This window comes from Oryzias latipes, chromosome 12, assembly GCF_053564925.1.
Source record: "Oryzias latipes strain Hd-rR chromosome 12, Olatipes_Hd-rR_3.1".
Taxonomy (NCBI): Eukaryota; Metazoa; Chordata; class Actinopteri; order Beloniformes; family Adrianichthyidae; genus Oryzias; species Oryzias latipes.
In genome coordinates, this window is record NC_136248.1 from 6,562,620 (window position 1) to 6,583,594 (window position 20,975).

At 37.5% G+C, this 20,975-nt stretch overlaps 1 protein-coding gene and 1 long non-coding RNA gene across 5 annotated transcripts; one reads left to right on the forward strand and one right to left on the reverse strand.

Moving 5' to 3' along the window:
- Positions 1–3,497: 3,497 nt before the first annotated feature.
- On the reverse strand, positions 3,498–4,175 carry LOC105357309 (uncharacterized). The gene is made up of 3 exons (XR_002874344.2): positions 4,065–4,175; positions 3,725–3,784; positions 3,498–3,633 (listed from the first exon to the last, which is right to left on the reverse strand). It is a non-coding gene; the product is annotated as an uncharacterized LOC105357309 (long non-coding RNA).
- Positions 4,176–6,660: 2,485 nt separating this feature from the next.
- odf2a (outer dense fiber of sperm tails 2a) lies at positions 6,661–20,737 on the forward strand. 4 transcript variants are annotated; one of them, XM_023960878.2, is made up of 19 exons: positions 6,661–6,798; positions 7,649–7,765; positions 7,952–8,065; positions 9,235–9,423; positions 9,982–10,169; positions 11,291–11,432; positions 11,540–11,662; positions 12,181–12,255; positions 12,841–12,912; positions 13,050–13,166; positions 13,286–13,471; positions 13,570–13,679; positions 15,715–15,850; positions 16,036–16,146; positions 17,612–17,875; positions 17,994–18,094; positions 18,911–19,073; positions 19,546–19,671; positions 19,756–20,737. In XM_023960878.2, the coding sequence occupies exons 2-19, from the start codon at positions 7,658–7,660 to the stop codon at positions 19,924–19,926; spliced, it is 2,496 nt and encodes an 831-aa protein (XP_023816646.1). In that variant the 5' UTR covers positions 6,661–6,798; positions 7,649–7,657; the 3' UTR covers positions 19,927–20,737. The 4 variants fall into 4 exon arrangements, with proteins under 4 accessions (XP_023816646.1, XP_023816642.1, XP_023816643.1 ...); XM_023960874.2 differs by having other exon boundaries at positions 6,688–6,881; XM_023960875.2 differs by having other exon boundaries at positions 6,688–6,881; positions 18,914–19,073.
- Positions 20,738–20,975: the final 238 nt, after the last annotated feature.

Below are 20,975 nucleotides of genomic sequence, written 5' to 3' on the forward strand. Positions count from 1 at the left end.
ACCTGATTAACCACATTTGTCCAGTTTTAGTGGGCATATAAATGGCCAACAAGTACATTTATGTCAAATGTTTGCACACAGCAAGAAAGAAAGAAGCTCCATTTATCACTTTTTTATTTATGCTTCTGAAAATACTACTGGACTTGTTTTTTTTTCCTATATGTTCCCTGTGACATCAAATAAAACTCATTTCTTTTATAACTAATGTATTTTTCTTTTGTGCAGATTGACAGTGATGTCATTGCTGTGGAGGATCCAGAAATGTATGGAGTCCTATACTGTTCATAATTAAATAAATAAATATTTAATTAAATAAATAAATATGGCCTTATGAAAATACACAATCAACCAATAAATCTCTCATAAATATATAAAAATGTCATGAAATTGTGAAAAACCTGCATACTGATTTTATATAAGCCATTATATTATTCAATATATTTCATTTTGCTTTAAAAACCTGTTCATTATTTTAAAAAAGCATTTTTAAATATTCACTTTTAATCATGTGGAATATTATTATAATTCTGTCTTTTTTCAGAAGCTCGTATTTCAAAATCAATATTTCCAAAGTAGCTTTGTTTTTATTTCATGTTGCTGTTTTTCACAATGGCGTATTTATTTCATGAAGAGCTTTTTCAGCAGAATGGGTCTATCTGTCAATCAGTGAAAGTGGGCGGGGTCTAAACGCTCATTGGCTTATCCATGGAAATCGACTCATATTCCTCGATACCCGCTCAGCGGTGTGACAGTCAGAGAGATGGCATATTTCAGCGATATCTGCGCGGCTTTGCAGACATTAGAGATCAAATAGAGACAAACGATCTGTCTGCTGCAGAAGATGCAAACATGGACCACTCTGTTTTTGTAGTTTGAGGGTTTGTGTGGACCAAAGCACAGAGAGGAGCTCCGGTCGTCCACGTCTATAAGTCCCCCGTTGAAACACTCCTCATTCTCACACCATTCACTCAGAGCTCACATCGTGCCTCACACTGTGTCGGCTCACAGGAGGTGAGCTGGCGGACCAACAGTCAGACCAGGAGCTGCGCAAAGCGGAAGAAGCCTGCTGAGGCCTCCTGAACCTTAAAATATTTTTCTATTTTCAATGAGACAATGATTATAATCAGGTCCTCTGATTTTATTTTTCCCTCCCTTCAAAATGTTGAACCTTTCCTGCGATGACGTTTCTGACCGTGGTCGGGAAACGCAGCGGAGATCCGGGAGTGATTGAACAATTCTGCAGCCAGGGTTTACTCCAAGAATCAGGCTCTGCACTTTGGAGGAAACCTTTTTTTATTATTACTTTTCCGGGTGACAGGGCAACAGACCCTTAACGTGCGCTCACACATACACTCTCGCACTGCCTGGGCGCTCTGATTTACACGTAATTTAAGACGTGACTGCGCTGAGCTGAAGCAGAGACTCTCTGGAATTGATCTCATAAACTCAAAAATGGAAACATTGTTATCATGTGAAACTATTCAAAATAAATCAACCTGATCTTTTAACACTCCATGTACATTGTGCATCCATGCATTTTTACTGAGACAAGCGCAGGAAACTGCTCCATGTGGCTATCAGGCTAAAAACATTAGCTGGTAGCCCATCCCACACGCGGCATGTTGCGTTCATGGAACTCCAGTTCATAGACGTTTTGTGGAACTCCAACAACCACCCAGCCTAACTTAGGCCACTACTAGATGTTAATGAGAAGATGAAAATTGCAGAAGCGACCACAAAACCACCTGAATTATACACACTTGCCCAAAGCCACTTTTATCCACAAATTTAGAACAAAAACTTCCCAATTTCGTGTAACACTGTGGATGTGTTGAGGTGCGTACTCCCCCTAGTGTTGAGGAGTGTGCATTGCGCCGTCACGTTTGGTGAAGTATCTTCGATCGATGTAGTCAGGGTGCAGCTGCTCGTGTCTGAGTAAAGGAGTAGCCAATCACAAAAGTGTCTCCGCCTTGTCTAGTTTGATTGACAGACTCATTCTCCTGAAAAAGCTCTTCATGAAATAAATACGTCATTGTGAAAAACAGCAACATGAAATAAAAACAAAGCTACTTTGGAAAATATTGATTTTGAAATCCAAGGTTCTGAAAAAAGATGTAGAATTATAATATTCCACATGAATAAAATGAATATTTTAAAATGCTGTTTTAAAATAATGAACAGGTTTTTAAAGCAAAATGAAATATATTGAATAATATAATGGCTAATTTAAAATCAGTGTGCAGGTTTTTCACAATTTCATGATCTTTTATATATATATATATATATAAGAGATTTATTGGTTGATTGTGTATTTGTATGAGTTCATATTTATTTATTTAATTAAATATTTAATTATGAACAGTATAGGACTCCATAGAAATGACACTTCACATCCCTTCCTGTGGAGTCTGCAACATGTCATTGCAGAAAGAAGTTCTTTTGCTGAGATTTCTTCCCATCAGATGCTAGACTCTACATTAGACACTGGAAACTTGTTCTTGTTATTATTTTTAAGCACATTTATTTATTTATCTGTCGTTTTTAATGGAGCTATGGTAACAAAGTAATTTAACTGTTTTGTCGTTTTTTCTTGTTTATATGTGCGATAGTACATATCTGAGAATACCTGCAGATAACTGACATACCTTTTCCTTTTAATTTGAATTTATTTCTGATTAATTTTCTGAACCCATTTTGTCCCTTTTGGGATCACGGGGCTGCTGGAGCCTATCCCGGCCTCTTATTTCTTCTGTGAAATTTAAAGAAATATGTATAACTAAACACATTTTTTCTCATTTTATTATTTACTTTTAATTTTCAGTATTTCCATAACAGATGCATCAAATAATAGTAACCTAAGATCAAAAGTATTAAATCAACTGAATTTCCATTATATGATTTAATTGTTTCCTTTTGAAATATTCAGCCACTTGCATTACATGTGTTAGTTCTGACCTTTTAAATAATGTTAGCAACTCCTGTTTAACTCACACATGGTAAAAAAGGTGTTATGGTTCCTATAAATTCATACAAAAACATTTCAGAAGAAAGACCTTTATTCATACATTTTTATAGAAACATTACAGTTTAAAATTTATAACATAGCAACAATTTATCATTAAGTTATGCATATTATAATAGGGAATGTGTTAAATAAATTTGCTTCTTCTCTTCCCATTTCAAGCATTAACTGTTTAGTTTGTATAATGAAAAGTAAGATACAAGGATGTATACTCAGATTGTGACTTATTTTTGTTTCTTTATATATGTGCTGTTCCTGTGTTGAAGGAAGTATGTTCCAATTGACCATGATTGAAACAATAAACTCAAATTAATGTTGTTTCTAATAACTGCTTCCAACTTAGAATGGTCTTATTTTCAAAATAAACTTCTCTCAGCAGCACAATGACGTACTGGTTAGCAGGCGTGCCTCATAGCAAGAGGGCTTCAAATCCCAAAAGGGTCCTGTGTGGAGTTAGCATGTTCTCCTGCATACATGACCTTCCGGCAGCTTCTTCCATCAGTCCAAAAAGCATTATAGTTGATTAATGTAAAGTGTGTGAATGGTGATTGTGTGTGTTGTGTCTGTCCCAGAGCTGCATCGTCCTCCAAAGCGATGACTTCACGGTCAATCTGCACAAAAGAAAAATTAATTAATAATAATAATTTTTTTTAAAAAGTATGAGTTTTACTTGATGTCACAGTAAAAATATAAGAAAATAACCATCTTCTTTTTCTCCAAATTAAGTCTTGGCATGTGGAGTTCCATTTTTCTGCATGTCGGCTAATAAGACGATAAAAAAGATATAAAATGACGTGGAGGGAGGCATGAGAGCTAAATATTGTAATAAAGTCAAAATGTAAAAAAGTCAAAAAGGTAGGTGAATGCAAACAACTGCAGTGTGCAGAAATGCACAACTTGAAACTCCGTCCGTGAGACTGTCACAGATGACGATGTCGATAACAGCATACGTAGTTTTAAAAGTCGTTTTACAGTTACAAAATGCTAGCATAGTCTGTCGCCGTTTCATTAAACAATTCTAAATTAATCTCTTTTTACTCACCTTCTGTTAACACACTGGCCTCCTGGTAAACTTCAGCACGCAACGAGAAACTTAAAGAGGACATTTTCGTTAGTTCCACTCAGCATGTATGACTCCACAGTGCTGCTAAAGCTAACTGAAGGAAGTAGCTCACAGACCTCCGTAGTTCTGAGATTAAAGTCAGAATTCTGACTTTAAAGTCAGAATTCTGAGAATAAAGTCAGAATTCTGAGATTAAAGTCAGAATTCTGAGATTAAAGTCAGAATTCTGAGATTAAAGTCAGAATTTTCTATGCGCTTTTTTTTTCTTTGTCCATGGCCCTAATCCTCTTCGGTAAATGTTCTATATCACTGCGCTGGCTTCTTTAAAAGAAATGTTAGCTTCATCATCTGGACAAAAACAAGCGGTAAGAGGTGAACTTTCTCTCTGAACTGATGCTTTATTTAAACCATTGTGTTGACCAGCATACATAACGCTTTCGTTCTGCCATTACGGTCCTCGCCTCTGGAACAGCCTGCCGGAGAACCTCAGGGCCACAGAAACTGTAGAGGTTTTTAAGAAGAGGCTCAAGACCCACCTTTATAATTTTGCTTTTAATTGATCTTATCTGCTTATTTATTCTATTATTTTTAGTAAATATTATTTTATGTATTTAATTTCATTTTATGCATCTAATCTTATTCTCAAATTCTCAAATCCTGTTTTCTCACAGCAGAGCCAAGCCTTACATTTCTTTTAGAAATTACTTTTAATCAGTATTCATTGTATGTGGGGTCATGGGTCGTATGTTTTAACAGAGGCGAGTGGGAAGGGTGAAGGGTGGGTTGGGTTTTTATAGTAATATTGTGTTTTTGTGTGTTATTGTGGTGTTTTTGTTTGAAATTTTAAAGTGCTTCAAGTTGTGCAATGTATGAGAAGCGCTTTTTTTTTTTAATAAACAAAGTTTGATTGACTGATTCATTGAACAACAATAATTATGTACGGTGGCCGAGAGGTGCAAGATACGCTTACATTTAAGATACAAATACAACAAATCCTAGAACAAATGAACAAGTCATGAAACACAACAGCAAATCATGAAACACATTGCAGAGTCCTGAAACTAGCTGGTTGTTCAACTTGACATTCCTCTTTCAGAACCTTTTGGACACCTTCAGTGGCCCGGCAGGAACTGGCACCCTGGACATCCCTTTGCTGGATGCTCTCTGCATGAAGGAGATTTGGAGCATTCAGAGGTTCCACCTTAGCTGCATTCAAGACTGGCCAGAGGTGCAGCTTGACACTGAGACTGGAAGGCTGACTAAAGGTGGGGTCACCGTGCCAGTTTATCGCCATACGAGAGGCTCCACCTTTCTGGAGCACCTCCACCTGCTGCAGTTTGTCCCAGATAACTGCAGGGACTGTTCATTGTCACAAATCTGGAAACTTGGACTTTATGTGCAATTTCCCACCTAACTACTGATGATAACACAGTTCCCGCAGGGACGTCTCCAAGACCAAAATATGTCTAATAGATGGTGGGGTGGAACGACGACCGTGCAGCACCTGCTGCATGTCTGGCTGCTGCTGAGAAACTTCTGCCGCCTCTACAGTGGCCACCTCAAGCATGTCCTTAACCAGAAGAGCCAAAGGTCTTCAGATGGTTAAGGATTTCCCCAAACATGCTGGATATAAGGATGAACAGTCACAAAAGAGGGCAGAGCTGTAAATCTGACATATCAATCTACAAGAATGCAGCCTCTAAACAGACCTAAGCTCTGTCTTCACTCAGAGAAGCTCATTGGGGTGGAGTACCTGTACCAGCATATGAGCAGCGTGCTTTAAGAGTCAGCGTGGACCCTGAAGCTCTGGACGAGGCCACAAAGGGAAAGAACAATTTCCTTAAAGAACTGGGGAGGTCCTGATGATAGTCTTTGGGGGTTATGTGGCCATCATACTACGTCCTTATTAAACATGTTGTGTGTGTTAGTAATATCAGCTTTGTCTCCTTTTTTCCTTGTTTTGGTTTAGAGCCAACCATAACAGCTATGGTGCCACAGGTAATTTTCAGAAATGGTGAAAAAAACTACATTTTAAAGTGCTTAAACACAATACCCTGTAAAACTGTTCTTCATCTTTACATATATATTATCAAAGAAAAAAAAATGGTTTTGTCAATCATGCATCTCCTGTAGGGAGAAGCAAGAACATGCAAAGTATTCATTAAAGATGTACTCCGATCATCCAGAGGGGCTCCTGCCTCAGAATAAAGGAATCAAAGTATATTGGAGTCTCTTTCGCCAGATCTCAACCCAACAGAGCACCTTTGGGATGTAGTGGAACAGAAGATTGGCATCATGGATGTGCAGCTGACAAATCTGCAGCAACTGTGTGATGCCATCATGTCAATATGGACCAAACGTTCTGAGGAATGTTTCCAATACCCTGTTAAATATGTGCCACCAATGATTAAGGCAGTTCCAAAGGCAATAGGGGGTCTAACAATGTGTACCTATTAAAGTGGTCGGTAACTGTATATACTTGTGTTCATCGTCTTCTTTTTTCCAGTCATGCCAGTCCCTCTCGTTTCTCGCGTGATGTCCTGTTGACGTTGTCGCTTAGCAACGATAGCATGCTGTCTCTGCTCCAATCGTTGGCCGAAGTGCATACCACGTGGTTTAAACTAGCCAACCACACGAGACTTAGCTTTCCTGCTCCAAGTTAATCGAGCTTCTACTCTAACCGAATGAGAAAGATATCCAACCAGATAAGCGTGTAAAAAAACAAAACACAAACACACAAAATAAGCAAATGAAAGCTATTTATCTTCCAACGAACACAGTTTAGTTTCGCCTATGGTAAGTTGAACTTTTATGCCTTCGAAAAACTATAAACGCTGTTAGGCTGTTCTGCTAACGGTTAACTAGTCGCTGTTTTATTTCTTGGTCATAAATGTTTATCCACTATCGACAGAAACACATTCAGGAGCCTTAAAATATGCTAGAATCTGTGTGCAATGCTCTTTTGTTGCGTTTGTTTAGATTAAAGCTACAAAAATAGTCTACTTTGTGTAGATTATAGACTTCCGCTGAGATTGTTCCTATGATTTGTTCAAGAAGAAGATATTAGCTTTAAAGTTTCTTTTCTTTTTTTCCTCATCACGCTTCTTTGCTTAAAAATAACAGTTATGCATTCATGTACACTCTTGATGAGTCTTAAAAAGCTTTTTTTCTGATGGTTAAGTAGTCTATTTGGTGTACTACAAGTATACTTAGTCTATACTACGAGAAAGTTTACTTTATATATATACTATCTATATATCATAAACTTAAAATATTACAATTTAGTCTGAAGCAGTATTTAGTTAGTATACTTTCTGCACAAGTACATGCTCCATAGTTTACTTGCTAAAGCCTACTTTTACTAATGTATACTTAATGAAATACAGTTAAAGTGTACTACTTTTTGCTGAGTAGTACCAACAATATCTTGTCCATATTTTTCTTTCAGTGCTCAAAGACATATTTGCAGTGTTAAAACCTCATTTGTTTTTGTGTTTTTGTTCTTTTCTCTTGTGATATTTTGTGTACTTGTGTTCTTTGAAGACATAAATCTTGTTCCACAGAGAAAGACGATGCCAACTCGTTCAAGCTCACCTCCAATCCATGTGCACGTCAGTGAAACCACTCCAGTCCATGTGCACGTGAAGAGCCAAAGGAAAAGTCCTGCCAGGAGACCTCAGGTTAAAATCTAGTTTACTCTGATCCCAAAGGTTTGCTCTGTTCCAGTCTGTTTAAAGTAAACAAATGATTTTTGAAAATCTTTTTTAAAACTTACATGTCTGTTTCATTTGTACAGTTAAGTTTTTTTTTTTTTTTTTACCAATCTGATGTCTGATTTCTATCTGGTGTTACCTTGTCTTTTAAAGGGAACGGTGAAGGATGACAAAGTAACCCTTCGCCCCACTGTTAACGTCAAAACCAGAGGACCTTGGATCCCACCAGGAAAGACATCCACAAAGAGAATTTCATACAAATGGGAGGTAACAGCCCATTCTCATCCCCTGCTTTAAAATAACCATTTTCTCATGCGAGCAATCGTAACCACAACAAACAAAATTCTGTCTTCTATATTTGTCTTGAATATACGAAAACTCTCTGTCTGCATCATTTCTGTCCAAAACCTTTTTTATCCCAACGTTATTTGTATTTATATTTGTATTTATGTATTAAAGGGAAAATCCATACAAAAACAGTGTGGAGTGCCCGCAAATAGAGAAAGTCTGTAAACATGCAGGATTTTAGCCTTAGCTAATTTTTTATCCTCTGTCCCATGCTGACCATGGCCAGCCACCAGGAGACTGTAAATAAAATAAAATGAATGAAATAAAAAAGTACATTATTAACATCAAATTGCATGAAATAAAATTAACATAACATAGATTAAATTGCAAAAAGGTCTAAAATACATAGTTCCCTACGGTATACATTAATAAACAATATTAACCATTTATTGTAGTGTATTACAGGTTATAGTATTATTTATTTACAGGGCTTCAAGTGTTTTCTCCTTTACTGGGAGGAATACTGACTCAGAAACATCTACTGTTTTCCTTTCATTGTTCATTTAATAAAAATAAAAACAATCAAAAAATGTAAAACAAGGAATACGCAAACACATTCTGCATATCATCAAAATAAGATAAAAAAAATTGTCAATAAACATTAGTAATTTTAATAAACTGAGTTCATAAAAATAAAAGTCTTGGTTCAAAGAGGGGCTGCATACATTTGCTGGACTCCCTTTCAAGCAATTAATCAAACTTTCACATTTTATGGGTTCATGTGCTCTTTACTGTAAGTGCAAATATGTCTGTTTATGATTAGGATAAATTATAATGGCGTCATTTGTTTACATCGACATTTGTCTGTCGATGTAAATAAAAAGTGTATCTTCATTTACAGTATTATAAACCAAATCCAAAAACAGTAGTTAAAATCTAGACCAGAATATCTTTAGAAAAAATATTGTTTTGACAAAATATCTTCAATTAAAATTAAAAAATATAAAAAAGTATTTTAACGTTTTAATTCCCATCAGTATGTGGCCATTGGCAAAAAGACACCTCTGTTCTATCCACTGTGAGTTTAACATCTTTATGACAGGTTTGTTTGTTGGCTGTCAGACTTGTTAAGACCCTTTTGCATTAAGGGGCCAACACATTGCCTGGAGGTCACACCACCAGTCGCTGAGCCGGAGCCAGAACCAGAACCGGGCCAGCCTGTGCTGCGTTTGGCTGACCTCACATCAGAGAAAGAAGAAGATCTACAAGGACGAATCAGCCAGTATGAGAGAAAGATTGACAGCTTACTGACTGAAATCAGCTCTCTGAAAAATGAGGTATGCTTCTGGCCTGTTTCACATCTAAACACTTCCGTTTGCATCTGACCAACACATGATCCAAGCTAGACTTCATATCAGGGAAAATGTTTCATAAACCAAGCTGGAAAAGTTGTTTCTGTTAAAAAAAACAATCTTTTTTTATGCTTAACATAATGCAAAATTAGTTACGTTTTTTCAAGATTTCCTATTTGAATCTTAGTGTAACTTCAGGGTAAATGCAAGAAAATTATATTCTGGTGAGACTTTTATGTAAATTTCTTTTAATATTCACATCCTTCTTAAGAAAAAATAAATAAAAATATAGCTTTTTATTTTATTTTGTCTAAAAAAATACATTTTTTTACATACAGAGGAAAGTCAAACATTTTTTTTTTTTTTTTTTTATTTACATTTTTGTTTGGGTAAATCTGTTTTATTTTCAACGTTATACTGGAGTGAACTTACTGAAACAACACCTGTTCATTTTGATCAGACTACAAACTCAAAGAAAGCAAAGTCTTCGGTAATCTGCGGGTTGTGTTTTGTTTTTCGTCCTTGCGTGAACTGTGCATACAGGTGGAACTGCAGAAGAAGGATCACCTGCTTGAGCGTCAGACTGAGCAGCTCAACGTCTCCCAGCGTGTGATTGCTGAGCAGGAGGAGGAGCTGGCGGAAGTGACCGAGCAGCTGGAGGAGACTGAAAAGGAGAACACACGACTACGCCAATCCATGGAGAAGATGCTGGAGGAGACGGAGCACAACTGGTGGTTATACTATCAAAGAGTTTGCTGTTTGAGGAAAAAAAAAGTCTTTTGGTATAATATTTAACTAACATAGTCAAATCAACAAATTCTTTGGTAAAAGGAATTTTGAAAACATCTTGATCCTCTAGAAGCATTTCTTCTACGAAGTACCACTTGTTAATCTTCAGATCATTTTGCTGTGAGAATAGTTTTTTGCTTGTCTAAATTTCAACATATTTATAGCATCAATCATGTAATTAAAAGCCAGTAATGCTGCTTTCAGGGCCTAACTACTGAATCAACTTCACAATTCCAGTGAAATTCGGATTTAGTACAATTTGATTTAATAAATATTCTTTTGTCAAATTTCTATTCTATAGTTAATTTTGTTTGCATATGCAAAACAATTTTAATGAATAATTTACTATTTATTAATTGTGAAATTTAAAATAATAATAAATTCTTATAATATAAACTAAAAGAAAAATGTTTTTGGAACAGAAAAAAACATTTCCTCTAAAGGACACAGACTTAAAGACTTTATGAATTGATACAGCAAATCTTAGGTAAAGACGGATTTGAGTTTTTGTTTTTCTGTTTTTAAGCCCATTCTTTCCAGCATAGAAGTCTTCAGTGGACGTTTTTAGAGAAGAAACATTTTCTTTGCAGTCCAACTGAGCTCTGATTACTGCAGTGTAAACCATTTCAATTCAAGACAAACCAGTCAGCGTCCACATTCAAATTTATTTAAACGGAGCACATTTCAAATAGAATAGAACTTTTACTGATCCCACAATAGGACATTGATGATGTGATTGATTTTTTTTTTTTTTAATAATTACACAAATTATTTGTCACACTTACGCTAAGGGGTTAGAATAAATGTCTTCTTCAACATGTAAAGATTCTCTTTTAAACACAGTTTTTGTCTTTTTTTTCTAAATCTCTGTTAGTTTCAGTGTGAATTACGTCCCGTTTGTTATCTAGGCCTATAAATACACCGGTTTTCAGCCCATGCTAAGAAGACAATAAAAGTATCATGCTTAAAAAATTGAAAGTTGAAATGATTCGATTTCACAGCTGTGAGTACTTTTGTGAAAATAAAGAAAACTTGAGCATTTGGCTCTTTCTTGTTTTTGCAGGGTAGACAGAGAGAGTCTGCAGCAGGACAAACATGCTCTGCTCAGGAAACTGAGGGAAGCTGAGCTCAGTGGAGCTGCAGCAGCTGAGCAGGTGTCAGAGCTGCGAGAATCGCTTTTTAAACGAGGCTCTGCTGGCAGAGAAGTGAGTATTAACCAACTAAATTTGTTGTGGAGTGATTTTACAAAACAAGTTTCTCTTTGACTGAAGTGCTTCTTTACTGACTTTACGTTTGCTTTGTGCTATAAAAGCTCTCTGGTTCTGCGTCTTCAACGCTGACCCACCAGAAGGAATTGCTGCTCCAGAAACTGCAGATATTTGAGGCAACAAGCCGAACTCTGCGCCACCTTCTTAGAGAACAGAGATTATCCCAGGTACTCTATCTGTCCATGCATCAATCTGTTCATCTATTGATCCATCCATCCATCCATCCATCCATCCATCCATCCATCCATCCATCCATCCATCCATCCATCCATCCATCCATCCATCCGTTTATCTATTCATCTGTTATCTATACTTGCTAAATCTTGAGTATTGTAACAGAGGCAGCTAATGTCTTTCTTAGCTATTTTTGGGCTAAGAAAGGGTTTATTTTTGGCAGGTTACCAGTTAACTTTTTTTCATATTAAGGATTTTTTGTTAATGGGATTTAAGTTAAGATCCATCTCTGCATTTTACTCACCCATGACTGTCTTTTAGAGGTCAGATCAGAAAGGTGTCATCAGAGAAAAAGATAAAACAAAGACCCAAGAAAGGAACCATTAAGTCTTGGAGGGAATTTATGATTCTTTTTTTTTTTTGAAAGACTTATAAGAGAACAGTGATTGTGTTCTAACCAGTATGGTACAGTGAGTGTTGCGACGTCCTCCTGTGTCTGTGCCCTGAGCAGATGGAATCAATCCAGCAGTCGCAGCAGAAAAAGGCCTTACTAAAGAAGCTGGAGGACACAGAAGCTCAAAACACTGTAAGTTTTGTCAAATCTACTTCAGCTCACTCAAACTGGTTTACGCTGGACAATGATGTAGCAATAGAAAAAAAATTATTTTTTATTTCTTTTTTACGATTTTCAAAAACTCTGATATTTGTTTATTCAAGAAGCATCTTTGCTTCAGATGAGAAACATCAAAACACAAACTTGAATGATGCAGGAATTTAAAAACTAAGAGATTTTTTACAAAAATTGTGTTTTTCTTTTCTTTTTACAAATAAACCAAAAGCAACAAAAAGGCACACGAAAAAGAAATGTGCTTTTACTTGGTTTGGAAAAAAATCACAGAAATACTTTCTTTTCTCAAGATTTTTTCTAAGTAAACACACAAAGCTTCATCCTCTCCCTCTTAATGGTACTGGTTGTGAGCAGACTGCATTAACAGAAGACACTTTGTTCTGGAAAAAGGAAGAATGCATGTGCTTGTAATGTCTGCGTTTTATATACAAATGGCCCTTTTTAAATGTGTATCTGCAAGTATGCATGCTTGTTTGTAAATGTTTTTATTCTGGGTGTGACATGTGATGCATAAGCAGAGCTTGGCTCTTTTTCCCTTCATAGCATCTTGTGGAAAGGCTCCAGGAGAAAGACGAGGAGGTTCATCAGCTCAAGAAACTTTTGGATGAAGAAAAGGTATAACATGCAGCTGCTTTTAGTGACCCTTTCTTTTAACGTCTGTGTGTCTCTGAAGCATTTCGTGTTGCAGTTATGTTCATCGAGATAAAACAGGAGTAATTGAATTAGTTTACAACTCTGCTCTAAAAATGCAGGAAAATGCCAGGAGCTCGGCTGGTTTGACCAAAAGTTTGGAGTCAACAAGAGCTCAACTTCAAAGATTGCTACGCAGCAAAGAGGCCGAAAACAACCGTCTTACTGTCCAGATAAAGGTCTGTCTTGAGAAATGTGTTTTAGTCAGTTCCATGAAGTTTACTTTTGTATTTAAACTTTTTTCTTTTTCCTTTTTGTTCTATTTATCTGTGCACTCTGACATCCACCCACGGTTCAGAACCTGGAGCGGGCAGCACTCCAGCAGAAGGTAGAGATGGAGCGGCTGACAGAGCAGCTGGCAGAGCTGAAGCAGCAATCCTGCACTGACCGGGAGGCACTGAAACGAGCAACACGAGCCCAGAAACAGCGAGCTGAACACAGCGAAGCCACTGCAGGGCAGCTGAGTGTCCAGTTGCTGGACATGGTTGGCTATATCACACTGATGTGTTTTTCCTTTGGCACCTGGATTGTGTCTGTAAGCCCATTTCACAAAAAAAGTATGTATCAAATGTTCTTTAACAGGAGAAGCAGGTAGCAGAGGCTTTATCAGCAGCTGAGAGCTGGCAAAGCCGGCATGCAGAGGAAGCAAAGGAAAAAAGGAAACTTGAAGTTGAACTGTCACTGCTGAACAGGTAAGTCATTTTTGCATCTTTGTTAAATTATACGTTTAGCTCCATTTCTGAGTAATGTTTTTCTTAATGGTATCAAGGGAGGATCTAAAGACCCACTGAAATGAAATTGATGTTTTTAACAGGTCCTTGTAGCATTTTTAGATGATGGAGGACGTGTCATTTCGGAGTATTTCTTTATTCAAATCATTGTGAATATGGAGCAGAAAAAAAAAGATGATTGGAGCGGTACTTTTAATATTTTTTAGTTGAAAGTAACCGACAGTCAATGATTTAGTGATTCTTAAAAAAAAGCTGTGTTGATGACGTTCAGTGTTACAGGGAGGCAAAAAAGTATTTAGTCAGCCACCAATTGTGCAGGTTTTCCTACTAAAAAAGATGAGCGGCCTGCAATTTCCATCAGAAGTAAACCTCAACTATGAGAGACAAAATGAGAAAGAAAATCCAGAAAAATCACATTTTTAAAGAATTTATTTGTAAATGATGGTGGAAAATAAGTATTTGGTCAAAACCAAAAGTTCAACTCAATACTTTGTTTTATACCCTTTGCTAACAATAACAGCAGTCAAACGTTTTCTGTAAATCTTCACAAGATTTTCACAAACTGTTGCTGGTATTTTGGCCCATTCCTCCTTGCAGTTCTCCTCTAGAGCAGTTTAGTTTTGGGGCTTTCGCTGGGCAACACGGGCTTTCAACCACCTCCAAAGATTTTCTATGGGGTTGAAATCTGGAGACTCCAGGATCTTGAAATCCTTCTTATGAAGCCACTTCTTCGTTACCCTGGAAGTGTGATTGGGATCGTTTTCATCTTCAATGTCCTTTCTGATGGAAGGAGGTTTTCACTCAAAATCTGATGGTACACAGCTCCATTCATTCTTTCCTTTACACGGATCAGCCGTCCCGGTCCATTGCTGAAAAACAGCCCCAAAGCATGATGTTTCCACCCCCATGCTTTACAGTAGGCATGGTGTTCTTCTGATGCAACCCAAAATTCTTTCTCCTTCACACAGTAAAGTTCTTACCAAAAAGTTCTATTTTGGTTTCATCTGACCATAGGACATTCTCCCAATCCTCTTCTGGATCATCCAAATGCTCTCTAACTTTTGACGGGCTTGCACATGTGCTGGCTTTAGCAGGGAGTCACGTCTGGAACTGCAGGGTTTGAGTCCCGTGTGGCGTAGTGTGTTACTGATGGTAGCCTTTGTTACTTTGATCCCAGCTCTCTGAGGTCATTCACTAGGTCCTCCGTATGGTTCTGGGATTTTTGTTCAGCGTTCTTGTGATCATTTTGACCCCACAGATCTTGCGGGGAGCCCCAGATAGAGGGTAGATTATCAATGGTCTTGGATCTATCTTTCCATTTCCTAATAATTCTTCCCATAGTTGATTTCTTCACACCAAGCTGTTTAACTGTTGCAGATTCAGTCTTCCCAGCCTGGTGCAGGGCAACAATTTGATTTCTGGTGTCCTTAGACAGCTCTTTGGTCTTGGCCATAGTGGAGTTTGGAGTGTGACTGTTTGAGGTTGTAGACAGGTGTCTTTTATATAGACAAGTTCAAACAGATGTCATTGATAAAGTTAAAAAGTGGAGGACAGAGGATCCTCTTTACAGTAGAAGTTACAGGTCTGTGAGAGCCAGGAGTCTTGCTTGTTTGAAGGTGACCAAATATTTATTTTCCTCCATAATTTATAAATAAATTCTTTAAAATCTGACAATTTAATTTTTCTGAAAGTTTTCCCCCTCATTTTGTCTTCATGGTTGAGGTATACCTGTGATGAAAATTACAGGCCTCTCTCATCTCTTTAAGTGGGAGAACTAGCACAATTGGTGGCTGAATAAATACTTTTTTGCCCCCCTGTATTTTAACAATGAAAACCTTTTCTGCATGTCGATGAAGAACCTTTCCTCTGCATTCCTCATTCATCCTGGAAGGGTTGTCTTGAAGTTGAGTCATAGAAACTGGACTTTAATCATCTTTCCTGCATGCATTTCACTGTACAGATTATGCCTGAAATCAAACGTTTTGTGTCATATAAGTCGTTTAGCAGATCTGACAGAGCAACTCCAGAGTATGGAGGACAAGAATAGAGCAGAAAGAGATGCACTCCTGGATCGGATGCATCATGTCACCACGGAGAACACCACCATCAAACTGGAGAACCAGGCTCTCAAGGTGAAACAGTCTGCATAGAGATGTATGCACAGTACACGGAAAACTCATTGCTTGATTTTTAAACGAAAGTCTCGTTCCTACTTTCATTATTTGCCTTAACTAAATTATATTAGATCAAATGGATGGGCTGTCCCTCTAACCCAATTAGATATGGCTCATTAGCTGATGTTGTTTGTTCATCTTAGGACACAGCGTCTGCAGTGGAGGAAAGGCTGGCCCAGTCTCAATTGGAGATTCAGCAAGTGAAAGCTTCAATCAGACAATATGAAAGTCTGTTGGACAGTTACAAGGTGCAGGTATGTGAAGCTACATTAAACCACATCAGTGACGTGCGTACGGTCAGATGAGGCACGTGAGGCTCGGCCTCACCTGTCATTGTGATAAAATAGAAAAACGTTCATTAAGTAAATATTATTTTCCACTGATCCGTGTTAAAGATACATTTTCAGTCAACTCGACATGTTTTCCACAGTTTCTGAGGTTAAAGTCGCCGAATTTGAGTGTTGCGCGATCACAGACGGAGCGGAAACTCCAAGTGAGGCTCTTGAGTGCTTCGCCTGATGTCAGACTGCAGGACTCAATGTTAACAGAGACGTGCGTTCAGAGCGCTGGCTATATTTGCGGAGAAAAGGCTGCTGGAGAGGCGAGCCTCGCCAGCAGGGGGCAGACGTGAGCTGACAGCTGCTTTGCAGTAGAAACAGAACAGACAGAGGACGTCTTTCTTCATTGGCCATAATTTAAACTAAAGGGACAAAAAAGGAAGACTTTTGTGGAGAAGGATCGGCGCAAGGACTCAAAAAATAAGCCCAAACACGTTTTTTAATTTAATTTTTGTTTTGTGAAAATAACATGGGAGTAAGTGGAAAAAAATGTAAGTAAAACTAAATTTTAGGCGTAAAAGTTTTATTTCTATGATTGTTTTCACAGACAACATTGATAACACTTATTTTTTTTTAATTGAGCTTTTCAAAGACAAATACAAACTCCAGCAGAGGATGAACACATGATTATGAAATAAACACTCACTGGGGGGGGGGGGGGGGGGGGGGGGGGGATAATACTCTCAGATGTCATCTACATATAGTGTTAGGACACTTAGAAAAAATAAAATAAAAAATATCAGGAGCCAAATGATAGCACAGGACAGAAACTAGAATAACAGCCACAAGGAAATTTGTTTTTAGATATTATTTTAACACCTACCGAGGATTGTAATCTTTTCAGTGAGGAATAATATAATTTAAAAAATGTGTTAATAAAACCTGGGAAGGAGGGCTTGGAACTTCTCCACTTGCAACAGTGGATATGGTATTTTCCTAAAAGTAAAATGATATTAATGATTTTTGAGAAAGAATCATCTGTATTTTCCATTGATAACACTGATTAAAGAACCAGAAATTGAAGTTGGAAAAATACTAGAAAAAGTTACAGAGGGTCAAAATGAAATGTGTGCTAAACACAGCTGTATACTTTAACTGTTTAAAGTATATATGAATAATTTATACACGAGAAAAATGTTCTATCCATGTCCGTAAAATAAATATTCTCTGTAGGACAGATATGTTCTTGTGTGTATCTTCTATGCTGTTACCTGCTGTTGGATGAATGGTGAAATATTCAGTTCTTGCAATTGTAAACCTGACTAGAGCAGTCAGTGCCTCACCACCAGTCAACCTCACTGCACGTCACTGAACCACAACCACTCTGACTGTGGTCATAGTGAGAGACAGGTGTTTTACTTTCTGAACTGACTGTGTGCAGGTTGTTAAAACTCGGGCGGAGGCTGATGAGTATTGTGCTAAGCTAGCTCAGGCAGAGCAGGGGGCCCAGGCGGTGAGGAGGGAGCTGCAGCAGGAGATTGAGCAGGTGCGCAGGGATCTCCTGGGCCAGCTGGAAGGGCTAGAGCCTCTTCCAGAGGCCCTTAAACGCTCCCAGGTGCAGCTTCAGGAGGCCCAGGACAGGGTGCATGCCCAGGAGAGGCAGAACCTGGAGCTCAGCACCACCCTGACAGATCTGCGGTTAAAGGTAAAATCAGTCAAATTTATCCTTAAAGTGTTGCAAGTTTTCATGTAAAAGCATTCTAATGGAAGCTAGATTCACCCTTCGAGCTATCAAAAAAAATGTTCTCTTGATTTTGTGTAAGATGGAGGCCAAAAGCAGCCAAGTGGAACATTTCAGACAGAAGAACCAGGTTCTCTTGGAGGAGAACAGAAAGCTTCAGCAGCAAGTGGAAACTTTGGAAAGGTCATTCCACTTCCTACAGATCCCAGTGTCATGTTATGACTTTTATCTGATACATTGTTTTCTTTTAATTTGTTCTTTTTTCAGTTTTTCTAAAATTATTGAGTCAACTCAGTTTTTTCAGTGAAGTTGTTTCTACAATAAATGTTTAAAGTCTAAACAATGTTTTTACTAAGGTGAAAAACAGTTTTTTTATTACTCTGTGGACTAAAATTTTGCTAGCTTGGAAGAACATTGAAATAAAGTAGATTTAAAGAGCCGGCTCCACACTGGGAGCTGTGCTATTTGTTTATTTTTTAACTTAATTCACCCTCTCATACTTTGTTTCTCTTGAAACTGCATGTGATTGGTCAGTAGGTGTTTGCCGTGCGCCGAGTTCATTACACACAGCAGCAGCACAAACCAAGTATGAAGGAGAGACAGAGAGATGAAGCAAGAGGAGAAATGAAGAAGCAATATCTAAAACCAGTTTTCTTTCATTGATAATACAAAGGAAGAGTGTAGAGTCTGCAAGAAAATAATTTCATCTAAAAGCGGCTCCACAAACAACCTGCACACCTGAAAACGGAAATCTTCTCCAAAGCAGGGCAGATTTTGGATAGAATTCTAAGTGATTTTGGCTTCTTGAAGACAGCGGGTACCGGTACTTCCTGTTTGGAACGCGAGGGAAGACGGGTCACTCAGTCCAGTTCTCATATAGTCAGTGGCGTATATAAGGAAATACAGAAACCACCAGCACCCGTGGGCATACATGTATTTAACCATTGGTAGCCACTCCTCATTGTTGTCCCTGGTTTCTCTCCGTTGGTGCTCAATCAGAAGGATGGATGAGACTGCAGCTCAAAATAGTGACCTGATTGCAGTCGTTGGCAAACGGGAGAAGACGCTTCACAGCAGTCAGCTCTGTTTGGAAGAAAAAACAAGAGAATGTTCCCTGCTGAGCCGGAAGCTGGAAGAGTCCGTGGATGAGGCTCGGCAGCAGGTAAATCTCCAGATTCGACACTAGAGCTAACAAGTTAAACACAACTAAAGATATAGGTCACTGAGGAAGAAGCGTTTCCTGGAATGCAGCTGGAGTTTACTAAGTGCATCTGTAATGTTTTAAAAACTGAATGCTGGTTGGTTGGAAAAGAAAAATATAAGGTGCCCATAAATGTTTTGCAAATGTAATACATTGCTGTGTTCCTACAGTTATAATACAGCAGTTGTTGTAACAAACATCAGACTGTGGGCTAGAAACCATTCCAGATTTTCTAAAAGTGGCAAACTTTTCTCACAATTTATAGAAGTTTTTTTGTATGTTCTGCAAATCTTTCTCAAGCATTTGCCCTTTAAAGATGCTTGTGTGTTTTTGTTTTTTTTATAATAGAGTAGTACTGTTGCAATTAAGGAATATGCCAAATATGTAAAACAAATGTTACCATTATTTGAAAAAATAATTCTCTTCTCTACAGATTGCAGAGACTAGAGAACGTGCTGCCACCAAAGAACGCTCCATGCAGAGCAAAATCCTGGAATTGGAGACCCAGCTTAGCAGAATAACCTCTGAAATAACTCAACTCAGACGCAGCAAGGAGGAGGTGTGGACTTAAATTGATAAACGTTATGCTTTAAGTAGGTCTCTGAACCAGATTTTTTTAAAGATTTTTTTCCCCCATGTTTAGGCAGAAAGGCGGTACCAGAGCCGGATGCAGGACATGAAGGATCGCCTGGAGCAGTCAGATGGAACCAACAGAAGCCTTCAGAACTATGTGCAGTTTCTCAAAGCGTCGTACACTAATGTATTTGGAGATCCACTTCTGTCGAGTTCTTTGCGAGCTCCATCACCTGTCTGATTCCCCACCTTTGAATAAAGCACTTACTTAGAAAGAAATGAGCAGGTTTTTGACTGTTAGTAAGTAAATTAAGGAAATCTGGATCTGAAGTTTACAGTATTAAGCCTTCAATTATTTAATTTGCTTTATTTAGATAGATAGATAGATAGATAGATAGATAGATAGATAGATAGATAGATAGATAGATAGATAGATAGATAGATAGATAGATAGATAGATAGATAGATAGATAGATAGATAGATAGATAGATAGATAGATAGAGAGATAGATAGATAGATAAATTTCATTTATCTGTGGCAGCAAAACGACATTCAGAAAGTAGTAATACTAATATTAAGTAATAATAGTAATATTAAGTAATAAGGTCTAAGAAAATGATATCATGGTGCTTAAGACCTGTCAAAACTTTTAAGTTATTTGTGTTTGATCAAAAACTTAAAGACCAAAATCACCATAAACTATTCCTTTTACACTTTATTTATACTGCGTTCTTTTATTTTGTAAGTACTTTTTTGTATTCTTTAACATAAATTTATCATGACTATGCAGAAAAAAGTACTGTTTTTTTTAAATAAATGCATGAATTTTTTATGCATCATCACCTAAATTAGCTAATAATTACGACAACATTAATTTTAAAGTTTTGCCTTGGAGAACACTAATTTTTTTTTTCCCTTTAGTTTTTCAAATTACTTCCTTTTAGCTTCCTTTATCAGACATTTGCATGTTGTTTTTTTCTAAATACAACTGTGCTAATTGTGACTTGATAGTGTTATTGTGTGCATAAAAATTACTCTCCTAAAACAACAAGGAATTTGTGCTTTCAGTTTCTTTAAGGGCCTCACACTCAAGACAACCTTTGAGCTAATGGCTCCTGATCAGGTTGCATCATGTTTCCAACAGTTAAATGAGATTAGGTATTTTTGTTTGAAGTGGGTATTTTTGTAAGGATGAAACTTTGCTCTGTGCTTTGAGTTTAATATCGTTTTATGTAAAATACTTCTTATGTATTTAAATTGGTGTTGCAAAGCTGCAATTAGCAGTGAGA

Coding starts and splice junctions, on each gene's coding strand:
- odf2a (XM_023960874.2), top strand. Junction 8,066..9,234: donor GAATTTCATACAAATGGGAG/GTAACAGCCCAT, acceptor TTTTGCATTAAG/GGGCCAACACATTGCCTGGA. Junction 19,074..19,545: donor TGGATGAGGCTCGGCAGCAG/GTAAATCTCCAG, acceptor TCTTCTCTACAG/ATTGCAGAGACTAGAGAACG.